Source organism: Equus caballus, chromosome 25 (genome assembly GCF_041296265.1).
Source record: "Equus caballus isolate H_3958 breed thoroughbred chromosome 25, TB-T2T, whole genome shotgun sequence".
NCBI classification, from domain to species: domain Eukaryota; kingdom Metazoa; phylum Chordata; class Mammalia; order Perissodactyla; family Equidae; genus Equus; species Equus caballus.
In genome coordinates this window covers 19,234,957-19,253,529 of record NC_091708.1, presented here as the reverse complement: position 1 = coordinate 19,253,529, position 18,573 = coordinate 19,234,957, and the positions used below count along the sequence as shown (strand labels likewise).

Below are 18,573 nucleotides of genomic sequence, written 5' to 3'. Positions count from 1 at the left end.
TAGTGCTGAGCCATTTTTTCTGAGATGGATTTCAGGAAGAGGCCTGCTTCTGATATCTCTCTGCTGCTTTATCAGCATCCAGGTTGCAGGGTGAGGACAAGCAACTTTAAACGGGTGTGAGAACTTGAAGAGGTCTTGGTTACTTCTCTTTCAAATGATAGCCAATCTATTGTATGTCAGTATATAATCAGCGTAACTCCAATGAACAAAAGGAACAAAAGAATTCACTAGGCATAGCCAATGATGCTGCTCCCTAAAAACATTTTGTGACTATAAAGCATCATATTTTACTGTCTATTGTTTAGTAGTTCAGAATAGTTTCCTGGGGAAGACCTTGGCTTGGCATAAGTGAGTGGCCAGTGCTGAGGGCAGAATGGACCAGGTCTTGGTGGTTGGCTGATGGTGGTGCCTGGGCTCTTTGAGCAGGGTCTGGTCACACTGTGGTCCATGTTTGAGGGACATATGTCACTGTTGTCTTTATTTTGTTTTCCACCCCAATTCTGGTCCATAAAGACACATGTGCTTGGTTTTTCTGTGATAACAGAGAAAACAGAACACTGCGGACATCCTTCAGAACCTGACGGGAAGAAACATTTCGGATTATCTGGTGAAGACCTATGTGCAGATCATAGCCAAAAGGTCATTATTTACTAAACTTGGCCCTTGCTTTGTCATTACTGATCAAGGAATTAAAGACCTAAAAATCGTAGACTGAGCAGTGGGAGAAACATCAAATTTTGGCCTGATTTTCTCTTTTGGAAGTTAGGATATTCTTTCAAACTAGAAAAGATGATGAAAGGTATCATGAACACTCAGTTGTCAGCCTCAAGATTGAGGCTGCCTGGTTCCAGAATGAAAGTAAATCTGGATTCAAATTCGAATTCTGCCCCTTACTAGCTGTTTGACCAGGGACAGCAAGTTACCGTTTTAAAGCCTGGGTTGTATAAAATGTGATGATAATGTTGCTCTTACTAGTTTGTTGTGAGAATTAAATGAACTGATACATGTACAGTACCTCTCATGGATGTAATGCATGATAATATGTGGCGTATAAAGGGAGCCCTGGGCTGACTCAGGAGCCTGCCTTGGCTGTGGAGCCTTGAAAGAGTCATGTAGCTTCCTGGGGCATCGCAGCACAGTGCTGAGTCCTTAGCTGATGCTTAGGAAATATCTGTTGTGGTTTCCTTCTCATCATCTTGGTTAGTTGGGCCTCTTGGTTAGGAGTTCTCAGTGACTTTAAATGACACGGGTATGCTTGAATGCCAGTTACTGTGAGTTTCCAAGAAAGAGACATAACCTCTCCATATGTCATTCATAATTGAAGTATTACTTTGAATTTAAAAAGCTTCTAGTTTGGTCCCTTCTTTGTCTATAAGGTGGTTTTTGAATCGGTTTAATGCAAGGCATGATTTTCATATAAATAATAAGGTTGTAAGATGGAGAGAAGACAGGACATGCTGATTAGGGCTCCTTTCTATGGGCACAACCCTACGTCACCACCCTGATCACTGGATCATTTCTGCCCCTTTGTTGTATCCTCAGGTAGATAGCTCATCCTTTTGTGTCATCAGGAATGGGATCACTGTTTCTTTGAACTGATTTTTGGTTTCTTTGTCTTTGGCTTCTTCAGCTTAAAGAACAAGATCTGGGTGAATGAGTTTAGGTAAGTGGACCTCTTCCTGCACTTTCTTTAGTTTCTTTGACTCCTGCAGTTCAAGAGGATGCTTTTGATGCAGGTGTCACGGATCCCGGGAGGTTGTTGGTCTGGGGGTTGTTTTGCCCGTGGTATTTCTGCTTGGTTCCCACCTGCCACTTCAGAGGCCTTTGGAAGCTTGGCATGCTGATTTCCTTGAGGAGATTCAGAAGTTGCTTGTGGGTCTCTGGGGATTTAATAGGAAGCACAGTGTTGTGTGGGGAATGCCTGTGCTAGTTACACTTTGCCCCTAAATCAGATCCCCAGGGGTCTTAGGGACTTGAGGACAATTTTTCAGGCCTTTGGAATCAGACTAAGAAGGTCTTAGATGAAATAAGAGGCATCAAAACCATCTGTTTTCACTGTATTTAAATCCATTTATCCTTCTGGGTTTTGAAGGAACAGATGGGACTGGGGAAGAAGAGAGGAAGAATACTTGAAGTCCATTCATACCTCTTGGAAAATGAGATACCTTACATGGCTGCCTCAGAACTTAGCCCTGTCACTGCTTCCCACTTTTCCTCTTGGCCTTTTCTCCAAGGGCCAGGACCCACAGAACTCTGAGTAGAGCAAACTGGGCCCCCTATGGTGGCACTCATGCCAGGAAAGAGCCTAGCCTGTTTTGTAAGCCCTCCTTAGCCTCTCTGGTCAGTGTCCCTCACTGCTCGTCCTGACTCCACATCTGCTTGCCTAGAGTCCCAAGTTCAGGGCTGAGCCCACAAGGTTGGAGGAACAGCTGTGAGATGAACGACCATTCTTTCCTCAACGTCTCAGATATCTTGGTCTGTCTATAATCAGGCGCAGGCCCCTCCCCTTTCCCGTTTAGTTTCTATGAGCCCCCAAGCAGGAATCATAGAGTTAAGAGATTGCCAGAATCCCTTAGAGGAGGCCAAGGTGTAACTTTCTCTGAGTCTAACTTTGGTCCTACTTTGAATAAGCAATTCATCTATATGAAGCATGTACACACTTAAGTGCTGTCTGCTGCTGAAGGATATTGTGCACCACAGTGTCTGTGTTTTAATATTAAGCTGTTGTTTTAGGTATGGCGGGTTTTCCCTGGGCGCCAGTAATTCTCAATCACTTCCTCCAAGTCAAGAAGTTAATGACGCCATAAAGCAAATAAAGAAACACTTGAAGCTGGCCAAGGTACAGTATCCATCCCAAGACCTGTCAGAAAATGGGCTGAGAGTCACTGGTACATGAGAGTAGTTGGCCGGTAAATCAGATCACCCAGCAGCTTATTGTTAAGAATTTTGAATACAAAGCCATCACTGGCACTTAGTAATCTTGTGCCAGTCAAGACTGAACTACTCAGTGTATATTTAATATCTGAAAGTGTAGATCGAAAACAAATTCAGAGGTTTAAAATCTCTCAGAATAACTTAAGTTTATAAATTTAGCCAGTAGGTAAATAAACTGGGCATAAGCATACTTTTCTAAAACAATTACTGGTTAAATGGGAAATGGATCATTTTCCTTAAGCTGGCAGCTGGCTTTAGGACCTGAGAAGCCCTCACTTCATTTCTCTGTATCTCAAGTTTCCCATTTTGCAGTGATAATTGAGGTCAGATGATGTGGACTCTAGGATCATGGACAGCAGTGATAGTCCTAGGCTCTGTGTCTCTGCTCTTGAGGCACAGACCCCACGAGTCTGACACATCCACACGTTGAGCGTAGTTTTGGGTCTTAGCATGATGCCAGGGGAACACTGTGAAGAATCCTCATCACCCAGTTATAGCCAGACCTCTGTGTCTTAGGACTTTGAGTCACAGGGTTTTCCCATGATTCCTCCAAGACTTGTGGCTCATGGCAACATCAGTGCTTTAGATTTCTTGTTCCTTGTTTCTCAGTGAGCCGGTTATTCAGTGGCTTCAAATTTCGCCTTAGTGAACGAGGCAGTGGTGGTATTGCCCTCTACAAGGTTATCCTGTTGTCCAGACTCCAGACCTCCTGTTGTCCTTGCCTTGTGAACCATCCCACCTAAGGCCAGTTTCTGTTGTTCACAGGACAGTTCTGCAGATCGATTTCTCAGCAGCTTGGGAAGGTTCATGACAGGACTAGACACGAAAAATAATGTCAAGGTAAAGCCCCCTGTTCCAGTAGCTTCTTGATGAACAATAATCCTTATGTTCCCTGAAGTACTTTCAGCTTGTGATAACTTTCATAGGGGTATTTATGACAGAGAAGAACAGACTAGTAATTTTACTGGCGAGGCTGTACATTATAATGATTAAAAGAATTTGCTTTGCTGCCAGACCCACCAGGTGGACCATGTGGCCTTGACCAAGTTACTTAACCCATCTAAGACTCAGTTTCCTAATCTATAAAATAGAGACAGTGATCATGGCTCTCTCAAAGCTTCAGTAAGGATTAAATGAGTTAAAGATACGAGGTAGTCAGCACAGTGCCTGGCCACATGGTCTGTGCTCAGTACCCTGGCTGCTGTTGTTACTTTGCCGTGTTCTCTGACCATAATGTTTTGTCCTGGTGTGTGACTGGAATTTCTGAAGTTTACGTGTGTGTGTTTTTGTGTGCACTTACCTCTGGAAGCTGGGTTTGGGAGCATCACCTTGTACCTGGCATGTTTTATTTCAGGTGTGGTTCAATAACAAGGGCTGGCATGCCATCAGCTCTTTCTTGAATGTCATCAACAATGCCATTCTCCGGGCCAACCTGCAGAAGGGAGAGAACCCCAGCCGGTATGGGATTACCGCTTTCAATCACCCCCTGAACCTGACCAAGCAGCAGCTCTCGGAGGTGGCTCTGTAAGTGTAGCTGGATCTGGATGGATCAGGTGGGGAGAGGAGAGGGTGTTTGGTGGAATCATGGAGCAGGGAAGGAAGTATGAAGCTGGTTGTAGAGTAACCGTTGGGGAAAGAGTTACATTGTGGGATGTCTGGGTTGGTCCAGGCTCGAGACAAAAAATGATCAGGTTATGAAGTGGCTGACAGGAGTTAAACTGCAGAAGATAAATGACTCTGATATGTAAAAACCATCACATTTAGTGAATTCATATAAAGTAAGTTAACATTGTTAATAAAGTCCTAAAATATTTTAACTCACCATTCACACGATGTTTAATAAAAAATCTGTTTCATTTGTTTTGAAACCACTGTTTTTAAACTTGGTGAAACATGCCTTTATCAGCTTGTGCTTTTAATTCCTGAAGAGAGAGAGAGTATGCGCGCGCGTGTGTGTGTGTGTGTGTGTGAGAGAGAGAGAGAGAGAGAGAGTGAAGTTAAAGCCAATATGACCTCATTTAGAGTGGATAGCCTTTGGAATCATAGAGATCTGGGTTTGAATCTGATTTCTAAACTTTCCGGATATATGCTGTTAAATGAGGCAATTCATGTAAATTGCTAAGTCCAGCACTTGGCACATGGTTGATATTCAACACACGTTAGATCCTTTTTCTGATATGGAGCATGGCACAGTTGTTATTTCTGCTTAACTCATACAGAATATCAATATATGTCACTGGGATCTTTATACCAAGCTCATATAAAATTTATATATATAAATAGTTTATATTAAACCTGTTTAATGGACTTATAAGACCATTTTTCTTATAATAAGAATCTGATAGAATTTTTGTGTGTGTTAGATTGATATGCCACACGCTGTTGTTTTCAAACTTATTTACAGCCAGAAATTGTTTGAAGAGTTTCACACTAATATTTCTGCTTTATTTAGTTTTCAAGCTACACTAGTTTTTTATGTATGAAAATTTACAACTTACTGCTCTTGGAAGGTCAAGAAGAGCGGAACAAAGTGATGCCATTAGGCCACTCTTAGACTTCCTGTAATAGTTTCTTTATGGCGGTGGACTCTTTTTGACCTCAGTGGAATCAGTTTTGCATTTAAATTGTCAGGTTTTTTTTTTTTTTTCTGACTTGAAAATAATTATCTTTAACCCTGAATAAAATCTATTTGGTGAGCCTATTTTTTTCCCCGGGCTGTGCTTCGTGTGTGTGTGTGTGTGTGTGTGTGTGCCCGTCCTCCTGATTGAGTCCTCAACTGCATCAGTGGCCACTCATATCCTCACTGCCTTTCTTTTTCAGGATGACCACATCAGTGGATGTCCTCGTGTCCATCTGTGTCATCTTTGCAATGTCCTTCGTCCCGGCCAGCTTTGTTGTGTTCCTGATCCAAGAGCGGGTCAGCAAAGCGAAGCACCTGCAGCTCATCAGCGGAGTGAAGCCCGTCATCTACTGGCTCTCCAATTTTGTCTGGGACATGGTAAGAACACCGGTCTGCTGCTGCTTCATAAATCTCTGTCAGGGCTGGGGATTGGATGAGAGAGCTCCTGGTTATCACCAGGAAGTGTTCTAGCTAGTCTAAAGACAAATGAAAAATGAAAAGGCAGAGATGGTTGTACACATTCATGTCACCAAACACGGTGTTAAGTGTAGAGCTGATCTCACACCAGAGAAGAAATCTCTCCACACTGACTGCAATTAGTACCACCAACACCTAATTTCCTAAGTGAAAACTTTCAAAGAAACATTGAGTGGAAGACTCTGAGTCAAAACTCCAGTGCCTCTAACTTGTCCGATAGATTTTTAATCTCCAGAGTCAGAGTATTCTTTTGTCTTACTAGGAAATCCATCTGTCATTTGAAAACTCTCTACATTTTGCCAAATGCTTATCCATCCATTGCAAACATGTTTTTATGCCAGCTATCATATATTGTTTCTCTTTGGACCAATTTGGAGGACTTCAAAGAGTTCTTAAGTTCTAATTTTTGTAAAGTAGTGTTGAAATATATCTCCCTGTGAATTCCATTAATTGTAAGCCACGTGGAGCAAATTTAATTCTTCTCCCACTGGACAGCCCCTCAGATATTTGAAGACAACTTTCCTTTAACCTAAATCTTTCCTAGATAAGATGATACATAACACACTCTGTAATCTCTAAAGCACTGTACAAATGTGAGTGATGATGATGGTGATGATGTCTGTGCTGATTATAGGAAGCCTCTCAGACCTGTCACTCTTCTGATCTGATCACCTCTCTATGGCCACGCTCCATATTGCTAATGTCCCTTTTGAAAAGCAAAGCCCAGAATTAACCTTGTGTTCAGGCTGTGATCTGAATGGTTACGAGTCTAGAGAGAGTTAACCTTAATCCCATACTTCTATTACTCAGCCCAAGGGTATTGTGTTTTGGAAGTAGCACTCTCTTGTTGGCAACTTGGTAGTGAACTGAAATTTCCATTTCACAGGAATGATTGTTGATGGGGTCTCTTTTATTATATACTAATGCAATGGACTTTTTTGAACCCAAACTTTATATTTATCCCTGTTAAACTGCATGTTGTTTAATATCCATTTGTTTTTGTTTTTATCTTGATCCAATAATTACTTCATTCAGTAAACACACACTGAGTGCTCACTATGTGTCTGACTGTACCAGGCTTGGGGAGATTCAGAGATGAAAGATCAAGTCCTTGAACTCAGGACCATCATGTATCTTCCTGTGTATTATATGTCCCTCCCTGCTTTAGAGCCTCTGAGGTTTGCTATAAGCATGTCTGAGGCAGAGCCATGCAGACTGAAGCTGCAAATTCTTCTAACAGCCTACAAATCCAGTCACCTCACTGCCTGTGCTTTGCTCTGCCAGCTGTGAATTCTCATAATTATCCTGTGGTCAAGTCTTAATTTCTGCATTTTAATGCTTGATACACTGTCAGGATAGACTTTAAAATGATTTTCAGTGTGATGAAACAATCTGACATTCATGTTGTAAGTGCTTTCCTCATAAATAGATTACATGTGAGATTGAACTTGGGCAGACTATAATTATAGCAGTAATGATGAAACAGACATGATCATCTTCAGGAAGAATAATGGAAGCTTATTTGCTGCCTGTGAAATTGAAATTACTGTGACTGGGAATCCATCGTTCAGTAAGTTTACTGAGCGTGACACCTTGCCTTAGCTGTTGGAAAGACAGAAAGGGCATGTAGTTTATAAAATCGGCCAAGGGTAAAATGCTTGTCAAAATGTATTGTCCAGTGTTTTGATTAATAGTTTATGTGGCTTCATTAATTGGAAGTTATTCTCCAATATGTTTTTCTGCCCTTTCTTGTCCGATGGTGGTGAAGGCTTGTGCTGGGTTGTGTCTTTGACGTAGGGGTGAACTTTATTCCCTTGTTTCACTTTCAGTGCAACTATGTGGTCCCTGCCACGCTGGTCATTATCATCTTCATCTGCTTCCAGCAGAAGTCCTATGTGTCCTCCACCAACCTGCCTGTGCTAGCCCTTCTGCTTTTGCTGTATGGGTAAGCTACATGGATATCAGTGGCTAAGGCATATGGTGCCCAATGGCAGAGGGAAGGCAGGGGACACCCAGTGGACATTTGTCTTTGTGCCTCACCAGGTGGTCCATCACACCTCTCATGTACCCCGCCTCCTTCGTGTTCAAGATCCCCAGCACAGCCTACGTGGTCCTCACTAGCGTGAACCTCTTCATCGGGATCAATGGCAGTGTGGCCACTTTTGTGCTGGAGCTCTTCACCAACAATGTGAGTTCTGCAGAGAGAGCGCCTCCTGCTGGGATGAGCTCTCTGGGTGCCAGAGGACAGTGTTTAATTATGGTTTTATTCTACTAGTCTGTGGTGTTAACACCACCAACCACTCTGTCCTTTTTCAGATTCTCTCTTCTCTCTGTTTGCACAGCATCTCTCTTCTCCTTTTCCTTATATTTCTCTGATCAAACCTTTCAGTTTCCTTTGACATGTTCTTTTGTACTCCTTTCTGTTTAAATGTTGCTTTTTTCAGTATTCTGTCCTCTGCCATCTCTGCTTTCCACTTTAGATACTGTCTCTGGGGATGCTCTTCATTCCCAAGGCTTTACGGCCGCCTCTCAGTGTCACGTGCTGTCATCTCTCAGCTCTATGCCTTTAGCCCTGATTGTTCCCGTGAACTCTAGTCTCAGTCTTACTTGCTTAGTGGATGGCTCCATTGAATTGACAGACACCCCAGACTCGACATGTCCTAATCACCTTTCTCCTCAGAACCTACTATTTCTCTTGCCATTCATGTCACACTGAATGACTCTTTAACAAGATCTCTTCAACAAGGTTCCCTGTCCATTCCTCCTGTCATTACCTTTGTCCAGAGGCCTTAACTTAGCACACACGGCCTTTCAGAGGTGTACAACCCTTTCTGGCCAGTTCCCACCACACCCTTTCCCAAGGCACTGTAAGTTGCTCCTTCAGCTGAGTTGTCCCTTAAACTCGCCACACTCCTGTAGGCCTGGCTTTAAATGCCCTTCCTCTATCAGAGTCTCGAGATGTCTCACTTACCCTTCAAGACTGAGCTCAAATGTGAAGCTTTTCTTACCTGCCTTATGGGAGGTGCTCTCTCTTCCCTATGCTCCCAGAGCCTGCAGTTCATGCCTCCAGTACAACACATAGCCAATTATGTAGTAACTTCCTCAGTAGAGACTGTTTCTTATTAACCTTTGCCTCTCCTGTGCCCTAGCACAGTGCGTCCAGCACATAGCAACTTACTCAGTTATCAGATATTTGGCCACTGCTGGCTTGATGTATTTGAGAAGAATTTTTAAAATTCCCACAAAATCCTGAAACTGAAATATTGATCCAGAAATGAGCAATTTTCTTTTAAAATGCTAAGCAAATATTTTGTTATGGATTTGCTTCTGATTAAACATAACCATGTTTCTAAACTTTGCTCATATTTCTCCATATTGATAGCATTATTCCAGATATTCTAAAGACCAAAATTTTATGACATTATATATCATCAGCTATGGCTGCTGCTATCTGAATGCAAAGGTTCACTTTGACCCCAGGGAATCCAATTTTTTTTCTATCCCATATTTCAGACTTTGATAAAATTTTAGCCTAAACTACAAATGACATTCAGTCTCTCACTCTCTCTGTCTTATTGTTTCAGAAGCTGAATAACATCAATGATATCCTGAAGTCCGTGTTCTTGATCTTCCCACATTTTTGCCTGGGACGTGGGCTCATTGACATGGTGAAAAACCAGGCCATGGCTGATGCCTTGGAAAGGTTTGGTGAGTGACAGCAGTGACTGGAGGATGCTTCGACAGACATAGCAGTTTGCAGGGACCTTGGTGCTCTGGTCTTTGTTTTGGAAAGAGGCTGGTACCAGGGCACAGGACTTCTCACCACTGATAAGGCTCATCACAACGTGGCTGGTTTTGGCTTGGGCCTTGTGACACAACCGTTTGTCTGTGCCTCTGATAGCACTGAGAAAAGTGAGAGGGCAGTTTTGGAGCTAGGGAAAATACTGGCTTTAGTATTTAGTGTGGACCCAGTGCCTAATGCCACTGGTTGGGTTTGTCAGAGTCACTGGGAAAGTCAAACCACAGCTTTGAGAATTAGATACAGGCCAGAGAATCAGAAGAAAGATGCACACTTTGGCTCTGACTCTTAGGAAAATCACGGGCCTGCAGATATGGCCATATATTACCTTTTACATAGTCTATAAAAAGGTAATTTATTACAGCTCTTTCTACCTTCAAAGTCTTTAAAAATATTTCTCCTGTGGCCACGTTATGATTCTTTATCCACTGGCTCATGTAGTTAGATGGGCCATGTTATTTAATAGACATAGAAGAGGGACTTTTTTGAACTTTTCCAAGTTTTTCCAACTTGGAGGTACAAAGGAGATGTATAAGGAATTTAGGGAATATTTACATAAAACCAGGTGATTTAATTGAGTCACTAGGTTACATGATATGCTACTGAAAGGGGCATCTTTTTAAAAGTACTTTTTCTAATCTTTCTTAAGCGAAACTTATAATTTGCTAAATAACCTAAGAACTACCCTGGATTGTTTGCTTTTTTAAAAAGGGTTTTTGGCATGTCTCATTAAAAAGGAAACATTATATATTTTAGATGAAGTTACAGAGCTAATATACGTTGGCTCTGAAGTTCTGATTGACACTGGGTCCCAGTATATTTCTCCAAAACTCTACCCTAAATCAGATTTGGAAAGTGGTTACTCCGTTATTTTTTCCTCCTTGTCATGGGTGATAACCATTGGTGTTTCTAGGAACACAGGTGCATTTGAGCCTGAATTTGGGGTCTTAGGTGTCTCCATTCTGACTGGGTCTCTGCATTGTGTCTGCCAGGGGAGAATCGCTTTGTCTCGCCACTGTCTTGGGACTTGGTGGGACGAAACCTCTTCGCCATGGCTGTGGAAGGGGTAGTGTTCTTCCTCATCACTGTTCTGATCCAGTACAGATTCTTCATCAGGCCCAGGTGAGTTTCCCTCAGAATTCATGGAGTGCCTGGTTGAGGGTCACAGAAGAGGAGCACAGGGACACGCTCCTCAGCAGTGGTTGGATTGAATTGAACTCAAAGCAGGCGATTAAACTGATTGTCCTAATGTAGGCATCCCCTAGCCCCCAACACTGCCGATCAGGGAAACTGGAGAGTAGATTTTATAGGACTGCTTTAGAAAGTGGATCTTTGTCTTGAAAAACAGCTTGAAAGGTTGATTTTTCTTAAATTTTTTCTCCTAAGACCTGTAAATGCAAAGCTTCCTCCTTTGAATGATGAGGATGAAGATGTCAGGCGAGAAAGACAGAGAATTCTTGATGGTGGAGGACAGAATGATATCTTGGAAATCAAGGAGTTGACTAAGGTGAGGCAATGAGAACAGGCTATAACTTGTCTTCAGTTTTTTTCAGCTTTATATGTTGGAAATGAGCATTTTGCTGACTTGCTTAATAAAAAGAGCATGCTTCCTAAAATGTGCATCTAAACCAAGTTTCTGTCAATTTTATTTTATTTAAAATGCACTGTGGGGACTTCTTAATTAAAGAAATCCTACTGAGAATACTTTTGTAATGTGAATTCTCAATCTCAAGTATATTTGTTTTTCACATTTACATTTATGTGTTTGTTATTCAAATATACTAATATTGTATATCTACTGTATATCTATTAGTATGAGGTAGGGAGAATAAGTGGTTGGCTTTGAGTTTTGTAGTTCAAAAAGCTGAGATTGTATATCACCATTGCTCAGGAGGAGGATCTGAATTAGATGCCAGAATCCTAGTAATTCACCTTTTGGTAATATATACCATATTTGCAAAGTTTTGATTATAAGTTTTTACCCTGTAGAATTTAATTTTTAAACTATCTACAATATCTTTGTACATTAATTGAAAAATTATGTAGATATTAATGACAATTTTTTTTAAATGTTGATATTAGATTAAAAACAAAAAGAAGCTCACTTTTATTTTGAGCCTCAGAGTCATTCAGAAGCCACTTGCCACAGAGATAGACCAAGGCTCTTAGCACATCAAATATGCGACTTCGTCTTATCCATGGGTCTTATTTTGTGTTGTGTTTGGGTTATAATTCCCTCTTTCACCGTTGCTTGGGATGGCTGTGAGTCACCGCAGCTTATGACTTTTTGCCTTTCATTTGCTGCAGGTGTACAGAAGGAAGAGGAAGCCTGCTGTTGACAGGATTTGTGTTGGCATTCCTCCTGGCGAGGTAAAGGCAGTGTGTCTACACTGTGTTTGTCCCTAGTAATTCAGACTGTCTCTACCAATCCAACAATAATGTCTGTGAGGGTAAAAATGGTTTTTAAAGGCTTCTCTATTTATGCCTATGTGGAGCAATTAGTCATTGAGAGGATGGGGACCCCATTTCTCAGAAGAGAACGATTTTGGATAATCTCAGGCAATTTAAGAAAAGCATACACATCCAGAACATGATTTTGTGATCTGTTCAAGATGACGATGAAATTCAAATAGATTTTAAAAAATAGATTTTCTCCTTTCTCATTCATGTTTGTGTTCTTTTATGCCCTGTAGCAAGATTAGAGGGTGAATGTGACGAGTTGGCTTCCATGACTGCTTTACACGTTAACTTTGGCCTCAACCTGATGACTCAGATAATATTTACAAATATGCTTACCCTTAAAATGATCTCATCATCAAATATGTGTTTAAATATCTACATGAGTTCTTAAAACCAAAAAAATATTTGACTCTTCTGTGATATTTAAGAACCATGTTTTAGGATCATGTTATATAAAAACTAAGCTGAGATGACGCTTTGATAAGGATCATTTATATTCAGATTTGTAGTAGTTTGCTTACACAACTTACCCAATCTTTTTCAGTGCTTTGGACTTCTGGGAGTTAATGGGGCTGGGAAATCATCAACTTTCAAGATGTTAACTGGAGATACCACTGTTACCAGGGGAGATGCTTTCCTTAACAAAAATAGGTGAGAAAAGAAGTTGTCTGTATTTTGCCACAAAGACTTTTTCTTACTTTATTTGAATAAATATATTGTTATTTTTCTGATTATAACAGTACTATATAGTTTATAAAAATGTTGAAATAAAGTGTAAAGAAGAAAAATAAAATCATCCATAATCCCACTTCCCCACATCTATTTTATATACACATATAAATGTATTATAAAATTGAGATCATACTGTATCTAGATTTTTAAATTAGTTTTTATTGTTAATGAGCATATTATATTTCCCAATGAGTTATATATTCTGAGATGTAGAATTTCACATTGCTGCATAAAATTCCCCTATATACACGTACCTCTCATTTATTTAGTCAGTTCCTTCTGTTGGACATTTATTAGTTTCTATTTTTCACTATGTAAATATGTCCTTGGATTCATCTTTGATTATTTCCTCAGGGAAAGTTTCTACAAGGTAAAAGGGTATGTACTTGTGAAATTGCCCTCTCTGAAGGGTGTACCAGTTGATGAGCCCACCATCAAGCCATTATCTGAGAAGGCACAGGTCACTAAGCAGTCTGATCTTTGGGTACAGCTCCACTTTAGAGATCTGTTAGCCAACGTTACCCGTGAGCACTCTATAAGTATGTACGGCTTCTCTGGGCTTTTTATATGGAGAAATGGTATAAGGCGGTGGCTTTCAGACCTTTCTGACTGTGACCCATAATCGCAAATACATTTACCTCTCAACCCATAAATATATAAAAACACATGAACATGCACACATATAAGTTAAATAAAAGTTTCATAAAACAATACTACTCTTACTACTTGTAGTGCACTGTGATATTTCTTATTCTACTCTATACCATGTCATTAAAAAATGCTGGTCGTGACCCACTAAATTTATTTCACAACCCACTAGAGGGTGACGACTCACAATTTGAAACCAGTTGACAAGGCTGCTAGCCAATAAAATTGAAAAGATGTACTCATGGATCTCCTCTGTCTCATACCAGTTTTATCAGTGGCAGTGTAACGAGTGTATTTAAGAGAACAGAAGTTCTGGAATGGCAGGCCTAGGGCTACACACCTGCTTCCCCAGGCTTGTTCCTAGTACGAGGATCCTGGGGCATATAGTAATGGTAGCAATAACTGGCCTGAACTCAGGTTTGTCACAGTGACTTATTGTAAGTGGTGGCTCGGGCATTGTAGCTGTGAGGGCCAGGCATGGTGTCTTTGGGCATCTCAATCATAATTTTGGAAAAGGCTGGACCTGGGAGTACTAACTAGCAATGCAGAGAGGTGTGAGTACTGCTGAAAGGCCAAACTCAGGGCTGTCCAGAGGTGGCTAAAGTGTAGCCATCAGACTGGATATGACACTGAGCATTTCCCACATCAAGGATTCTTAACCTGAGATTGGCTTCATAGCACCTAAAAGCTGCCCCCACCAATATATGTAAAATTCTGTCTAAACGTATAGCTTTTTCTTGTCACTAGATTCTCAGAGGGTCTATGATCAAGGAAACAGGAGAGTAGCTAGCTTGGCTATTTAGCCGGACCAAGGGATCTGGAACATCCTGTGGCTGAGTCATTGTATGGGCAGCAGAAAGCAGAGGGGGGGGTCACACCTAGGTTGCTGGGCCTTCTCTGGGTCTGAATGGTCATGGAGACTTTGGAGCAACAAGGAGCTTGGTACATATGATTGGGCCACAGAGTCAAGTCTGGGATGGAGAGTTAGTGTTAAGGCCCCAGGAGTGTGTGACCGAGGTTGTTGTAGAGATGGTGCTGTGGTTGGAATGGACTTGGGGATTTTGAAATGGGACTGAATCTGCAGATTGAGGTGTTGGGGGAGCCAGGGCAAGGACTGGGCAGGATAGAGGCAGGAGCTTTGACTGCCAGGAGGGGCTGGCATCCTGGGGGCAGAAAGGCTGTTCCTTCAAGCTGCAGCAAGTGGGCTCACTGGTATTTCTGTCATGCACAAGTGTGCTTTATAGGAACATTCAGCAAGACTGTCTCATCAGAGTATCTCTAAATGCTTAAACCCTGACCAGTTTTGTTTTTCTTTCAGTATCTTATCAAACATCCACGAAGTTCATCAGAACATGGGCTATTGTCCTCAATTTGATGCCATCACAGAGCTACTGACTGGAAGAGAACATGTGGAGTTCTTTGCTCTCTTGAGAGGAGTCCCAGAGAAAGAAGTTGGCAAGGTACTGTGGGCACCAGAAAGCCAGCCTGCCTCCCTTGGCATCCTATCAGTATACCTTATGACTTTAACTTTCACACGTGACCATTGGCTTCAGGCTATTTTTCCTCATGGATGCAGCACTATGAAATGCTGGCTCTCTGCATCTGCTTTCAGGGTGGGAATCCGTGATGGTGGTGGGATGGGGATGGGTGGATGGGCACATGCTGGAGGGGGAGAGAGAGTGGTGCTCCCACACACACGAATCCTTTCCCTCTGCTTTTGGCTCCTTGGCACGGGCCAGGTTATGATTACAGAATCTGGACCAGTGAGAGAGTTTTCATATAAGTGTAAGAAAGCACAGCAATTACCAAACCACACAAAAGTCAAGGTGTTTTTTAATCACTCTAGGTTGGTGAGTGGGCAATTCGGAAACTAGGCCTTGTGAAGTATGGAGAAAAATATGCCGGTAACTATAGTGGAGGCAACAAGCGCAAGCTCTCAACAGCCATGGCTCTGATTGGTGGGCCTCCTGTGGTGTTTCTGGTGAGTGTAACTGTGAATGGAAAACATTACTCTTGTACAGTCTGTATGTCCAGGGATGTTGCACGACTGGCTGGCAATGGCAAGCCCTCTTCCCCCAGCCAGGACCAGCAGAGCAGCCTCAGAGAACCAGAGGGAAGCTTTCTTGTTTCTCTCCTTGACACATACTGGGGAGGCTCTGCCACACCCTCAGATGCTCCAAAAGAGAGGTACTCCAGGGACTTTGTTTTTCTGGCATAGAGAACCCTGACAAGTGTGGCTGAGGCTGGATATGTGATCTGACCTTTCTCTGGAACATTCTTTCTGACCATCTATGTGTTTGTCCCCTGAGGATGGAGTGTGTGGACACAGCTTCAAGATCCCTAAGGTTGTGCCTGAGTCATAGTTCCTTACATACAGATAGATGGAAACCAGAAGGTTAGACTGAACACTGGCCCTTGCTTGACCCTTTGTCTTCTGTGGAGAAGAACATTGAAGTTATTACAGGAAGAAGCCTTGGGTTGAGGCTTTAAGTTATCCAGACCATTTGGATCTGGAATTTGTTTCTCTAAGATGAGCTGGAGTGAGGTAAAATAAAATAAGAAGAATAGGAATTTTACCCAAACCTTATACTGACTTCAGTAGAGATTTGAGACAAAAATAATTTTTAGTATATACTTGTCAGTCGTGAAAAGATGAATGAAAGTAAATGGCTTTTCCCCTTCCCTTTCTGTTTATTTGGAGAAATTTAATTTCATAAAATATTATTTGAGTTTTCTACTTCAATGACACATTTATAAAAGTTACAAACAAATATGAAACTTATTTTTGTATGTAAGGTCTGGTTCTTTGGCCCATCAAGAAATAACTAGAATGGTAAGTTAAAATTTAGGCTATTTCAAAGATGTTTCTGCATTTAAAAACAAATATTTGGTGTTTTTTCAGCAAATAATAGAACTTATTTTATTCTGATTACAGGATGAACCGACCACAGGCATGGATCCCAAAGCGCGGCGATTCCTGTGGAATTGTGCCCTAAGTATTGTCAAGGAAGGGAGATCAGTAGTGCTTACATCTCATAGGTTGGTAGAGAAGACTTGTCTTCACTTCTGTGTTGTCTATTTTTACGTTTTCCAAGTAGTATATATGACCATTGTGTAAAAATCAGAAAATAAAGAAAGGCAAGGAGAAAAACAATTATAATCACCTGAAATTGCATCACTAGGAGACAACCATTACTACCATTGGATGATATATCTTTGCAGAGTTTTCCTATACAAATCTACACACACAAGTGTGTGTATGTTTTTACAAGCAAAAATGCAAGCTTAGTATGTACACTGCTCTTTTTCACTTCACAGTGTATTGTGACTATTATTCCAAGTCAGTAGATTTAGATGTGTCATCATTTCTTATAGCTCTCTGTGGTAGCAGCACTGTTTCTCTTTCTGTAGACACTTGGATCATTGCCGATGTTTTTCACAATTGTAAACAGCACTGCAGTGTTATCCCTACATCTTCATGTATTTGTAACAGGATGCAATGATGCCCTAGGAAACTGGGAATCCGTTTCTTTGAAATGCCAGATGTCATGGTGATGTTCTGATGGTTGTCGGAACATCTCTCTCAAACTAAAACCTCGTTCTGTTTCCCCACAGTATGGAAGAGTGTGAAGCACTTTGCACTAGGATGGCAATTATGGTCAATGGGAGGTTCAGGTGTCTTGGCAGCGTCCAACATCTGAAAAATAGGTAACAAAAATAATTGCTTTGGGATAGCGCCTACTGAGAAAGCTTGTATTTATTTTTTTGTGAGTGTATAAATGGTGGCTCTAAAATAAAGGGAAATAAACTGAGAAAAATGGTATAGTAGAAAGAATGAGGGCTCTGAAGTCAAATAGCTGTGTTCAAATTCTATCTTTACTTTCTCCTGGTTGTGTGCCCTTTGGACATGTAACTTAACCTCCCTGAGAGTCAGTGTCCTGGGAATATCTACTTTGTAGCTTTGTTACATAGATGAAATGGAAAAATTTACACACATTGGTGTGGTTATAGTGCAGGCTTTGGAGTGGAAAACAAAGGAGTCCACATGCTGGCCCTTCCACAGATGAGCTCTGTGCCAGGGCAGGTGACGAACTCCCTGGGCTCAGTTTCTCTGTAACGTCAGTCAGACTTCATAGGTCCAGGTGAGGATTAAGTGAAATCACATGTCTGGGCGCTTGGTCTCGTACCTCACACACAACAGGTATTCAGTAAATGAAAACTAGTTCCTTTTGTCAGATACTTGTTTCTGGCTCTGTCAGAGACTTTCCTTTTCCATGACACCAATTGGGTTCTCAGGGTTAAATATTCTTTTGAGATGTTTCCTGAGGATCTTCCATTTGGATTCTTTTTTTCTGCTTTCAGGTTTGGGGATGGTTATACTATAGTTGTACGGATAGCAGGGTCCAACCCTGATCTGAAGCCTGTCCAGGAGTTCTTTGGACTCGCCTTTCCAGGAAGCGTCCTCAAAGAGAAGCACCGGAACATGCTCCAGTACCAGCTTCCATCTTCACTATCTTCTCTGGCCAGGATATTCAGCATCCTTTCCCAGAGCAAAAAGCGACTCCACATAGAAGACTACTCTGTTTCTCAGACAACACTTGACCAAGTAAGCTTTGAGTGTGAGAAGCAGATTTACTTTTCAGAGCAATGATTCCTGCCCTCTCTCCTCTACCCCCATAATGGGCCCTAGAGCAGTTTACCCCATCTGAGCTTGAATTGCTGGTGGTATTCTACTAGCTGTGCTTTTTACTAAACCTCTCTGAATCTGAAAAGAGATGATGCTATCTACTTTATAGAGTTATTGTGAGAATAGATTGTAATATTCATACTAACTACCATTTGCTGAGTACCTACCATGGGCCAGGCATTTTTCCAGGTGTTCTTTTCCATTTAAATCAGATAA

General features: G+C 41.5%; 1 protein-coding gene across 6 annotated transcripts in view; it reads left to right on the top strand.

Annotated features, from left to right (window-relative positions):
• The window catches only part of ABCA1 (ATP binding cassette subfamily A member 1), a 132,002-nt gene that overhangs the window by 109,443 nt on the left and 3,986 nt on the right, over nt 1–18,573 (top strand). For all 6 annotated transcript variants that reach the window (XM_023629810.2, XM_001493790.7, XM_070250906.1 and 3 more), the window contains exons 32-49: nt 545–639; nt 1,631–1,663; nt 2,734–2,839; nt 3,700–3,774; nt 4,289–4,458; nt 5,755–5,932; nt 7,861–7,976; nt 8,075–8,219; nt 9,616–9,739; nt 10,823–10,952; nt 11,217–11,337; nt 12,138–12,200; nt 12,835–12,941; nt 14,989–15,130; nt 15,517–15,651; nt 16,606–16,709; nt 17,286–17,378; nt 18,033–18,276. In XM_023629810.2, the coding sequence (XP_023485578.1) occupies nt 545–639; nt 1,631–1,663; nt 2,734–2,839; nt 3,700–3,774; nt 4,289–4,458; nt 5,755–5,932; nt 7,861–7,976; nt 8,075–8,219; nt 9,616–9,739; nt 10,823–10,952; nt 11,217–11,337; nt 12,138–12,200; nt 12,835–12,941; nt 14,989–15,130; nt 15,517–15,651; nt 16,606–16,709; nt 17,286–17,378; nt 18,033–18,276 (2,181 nt within the window). The remainder of the gene's footprint in view (nt 1–544; nt 640–1,630; nt 1,664–2,733; nt 2,840–3,699; nt 3,775–4,288; nt 4,459–5,754; nt 5,933–7,860; nt 7,977–8,074; nt 8,220–9,615; nt 9,740–10,822; nt 10,953–11,216; nt 11,338–12,137; nt 12,201–12,834; nt 12,942–14,988; nt 15,131–15,516; nt 15,652–16,605; nt 16,710–17,285; nt 17,379–18,032; nt 18,277–18,573) is intronic.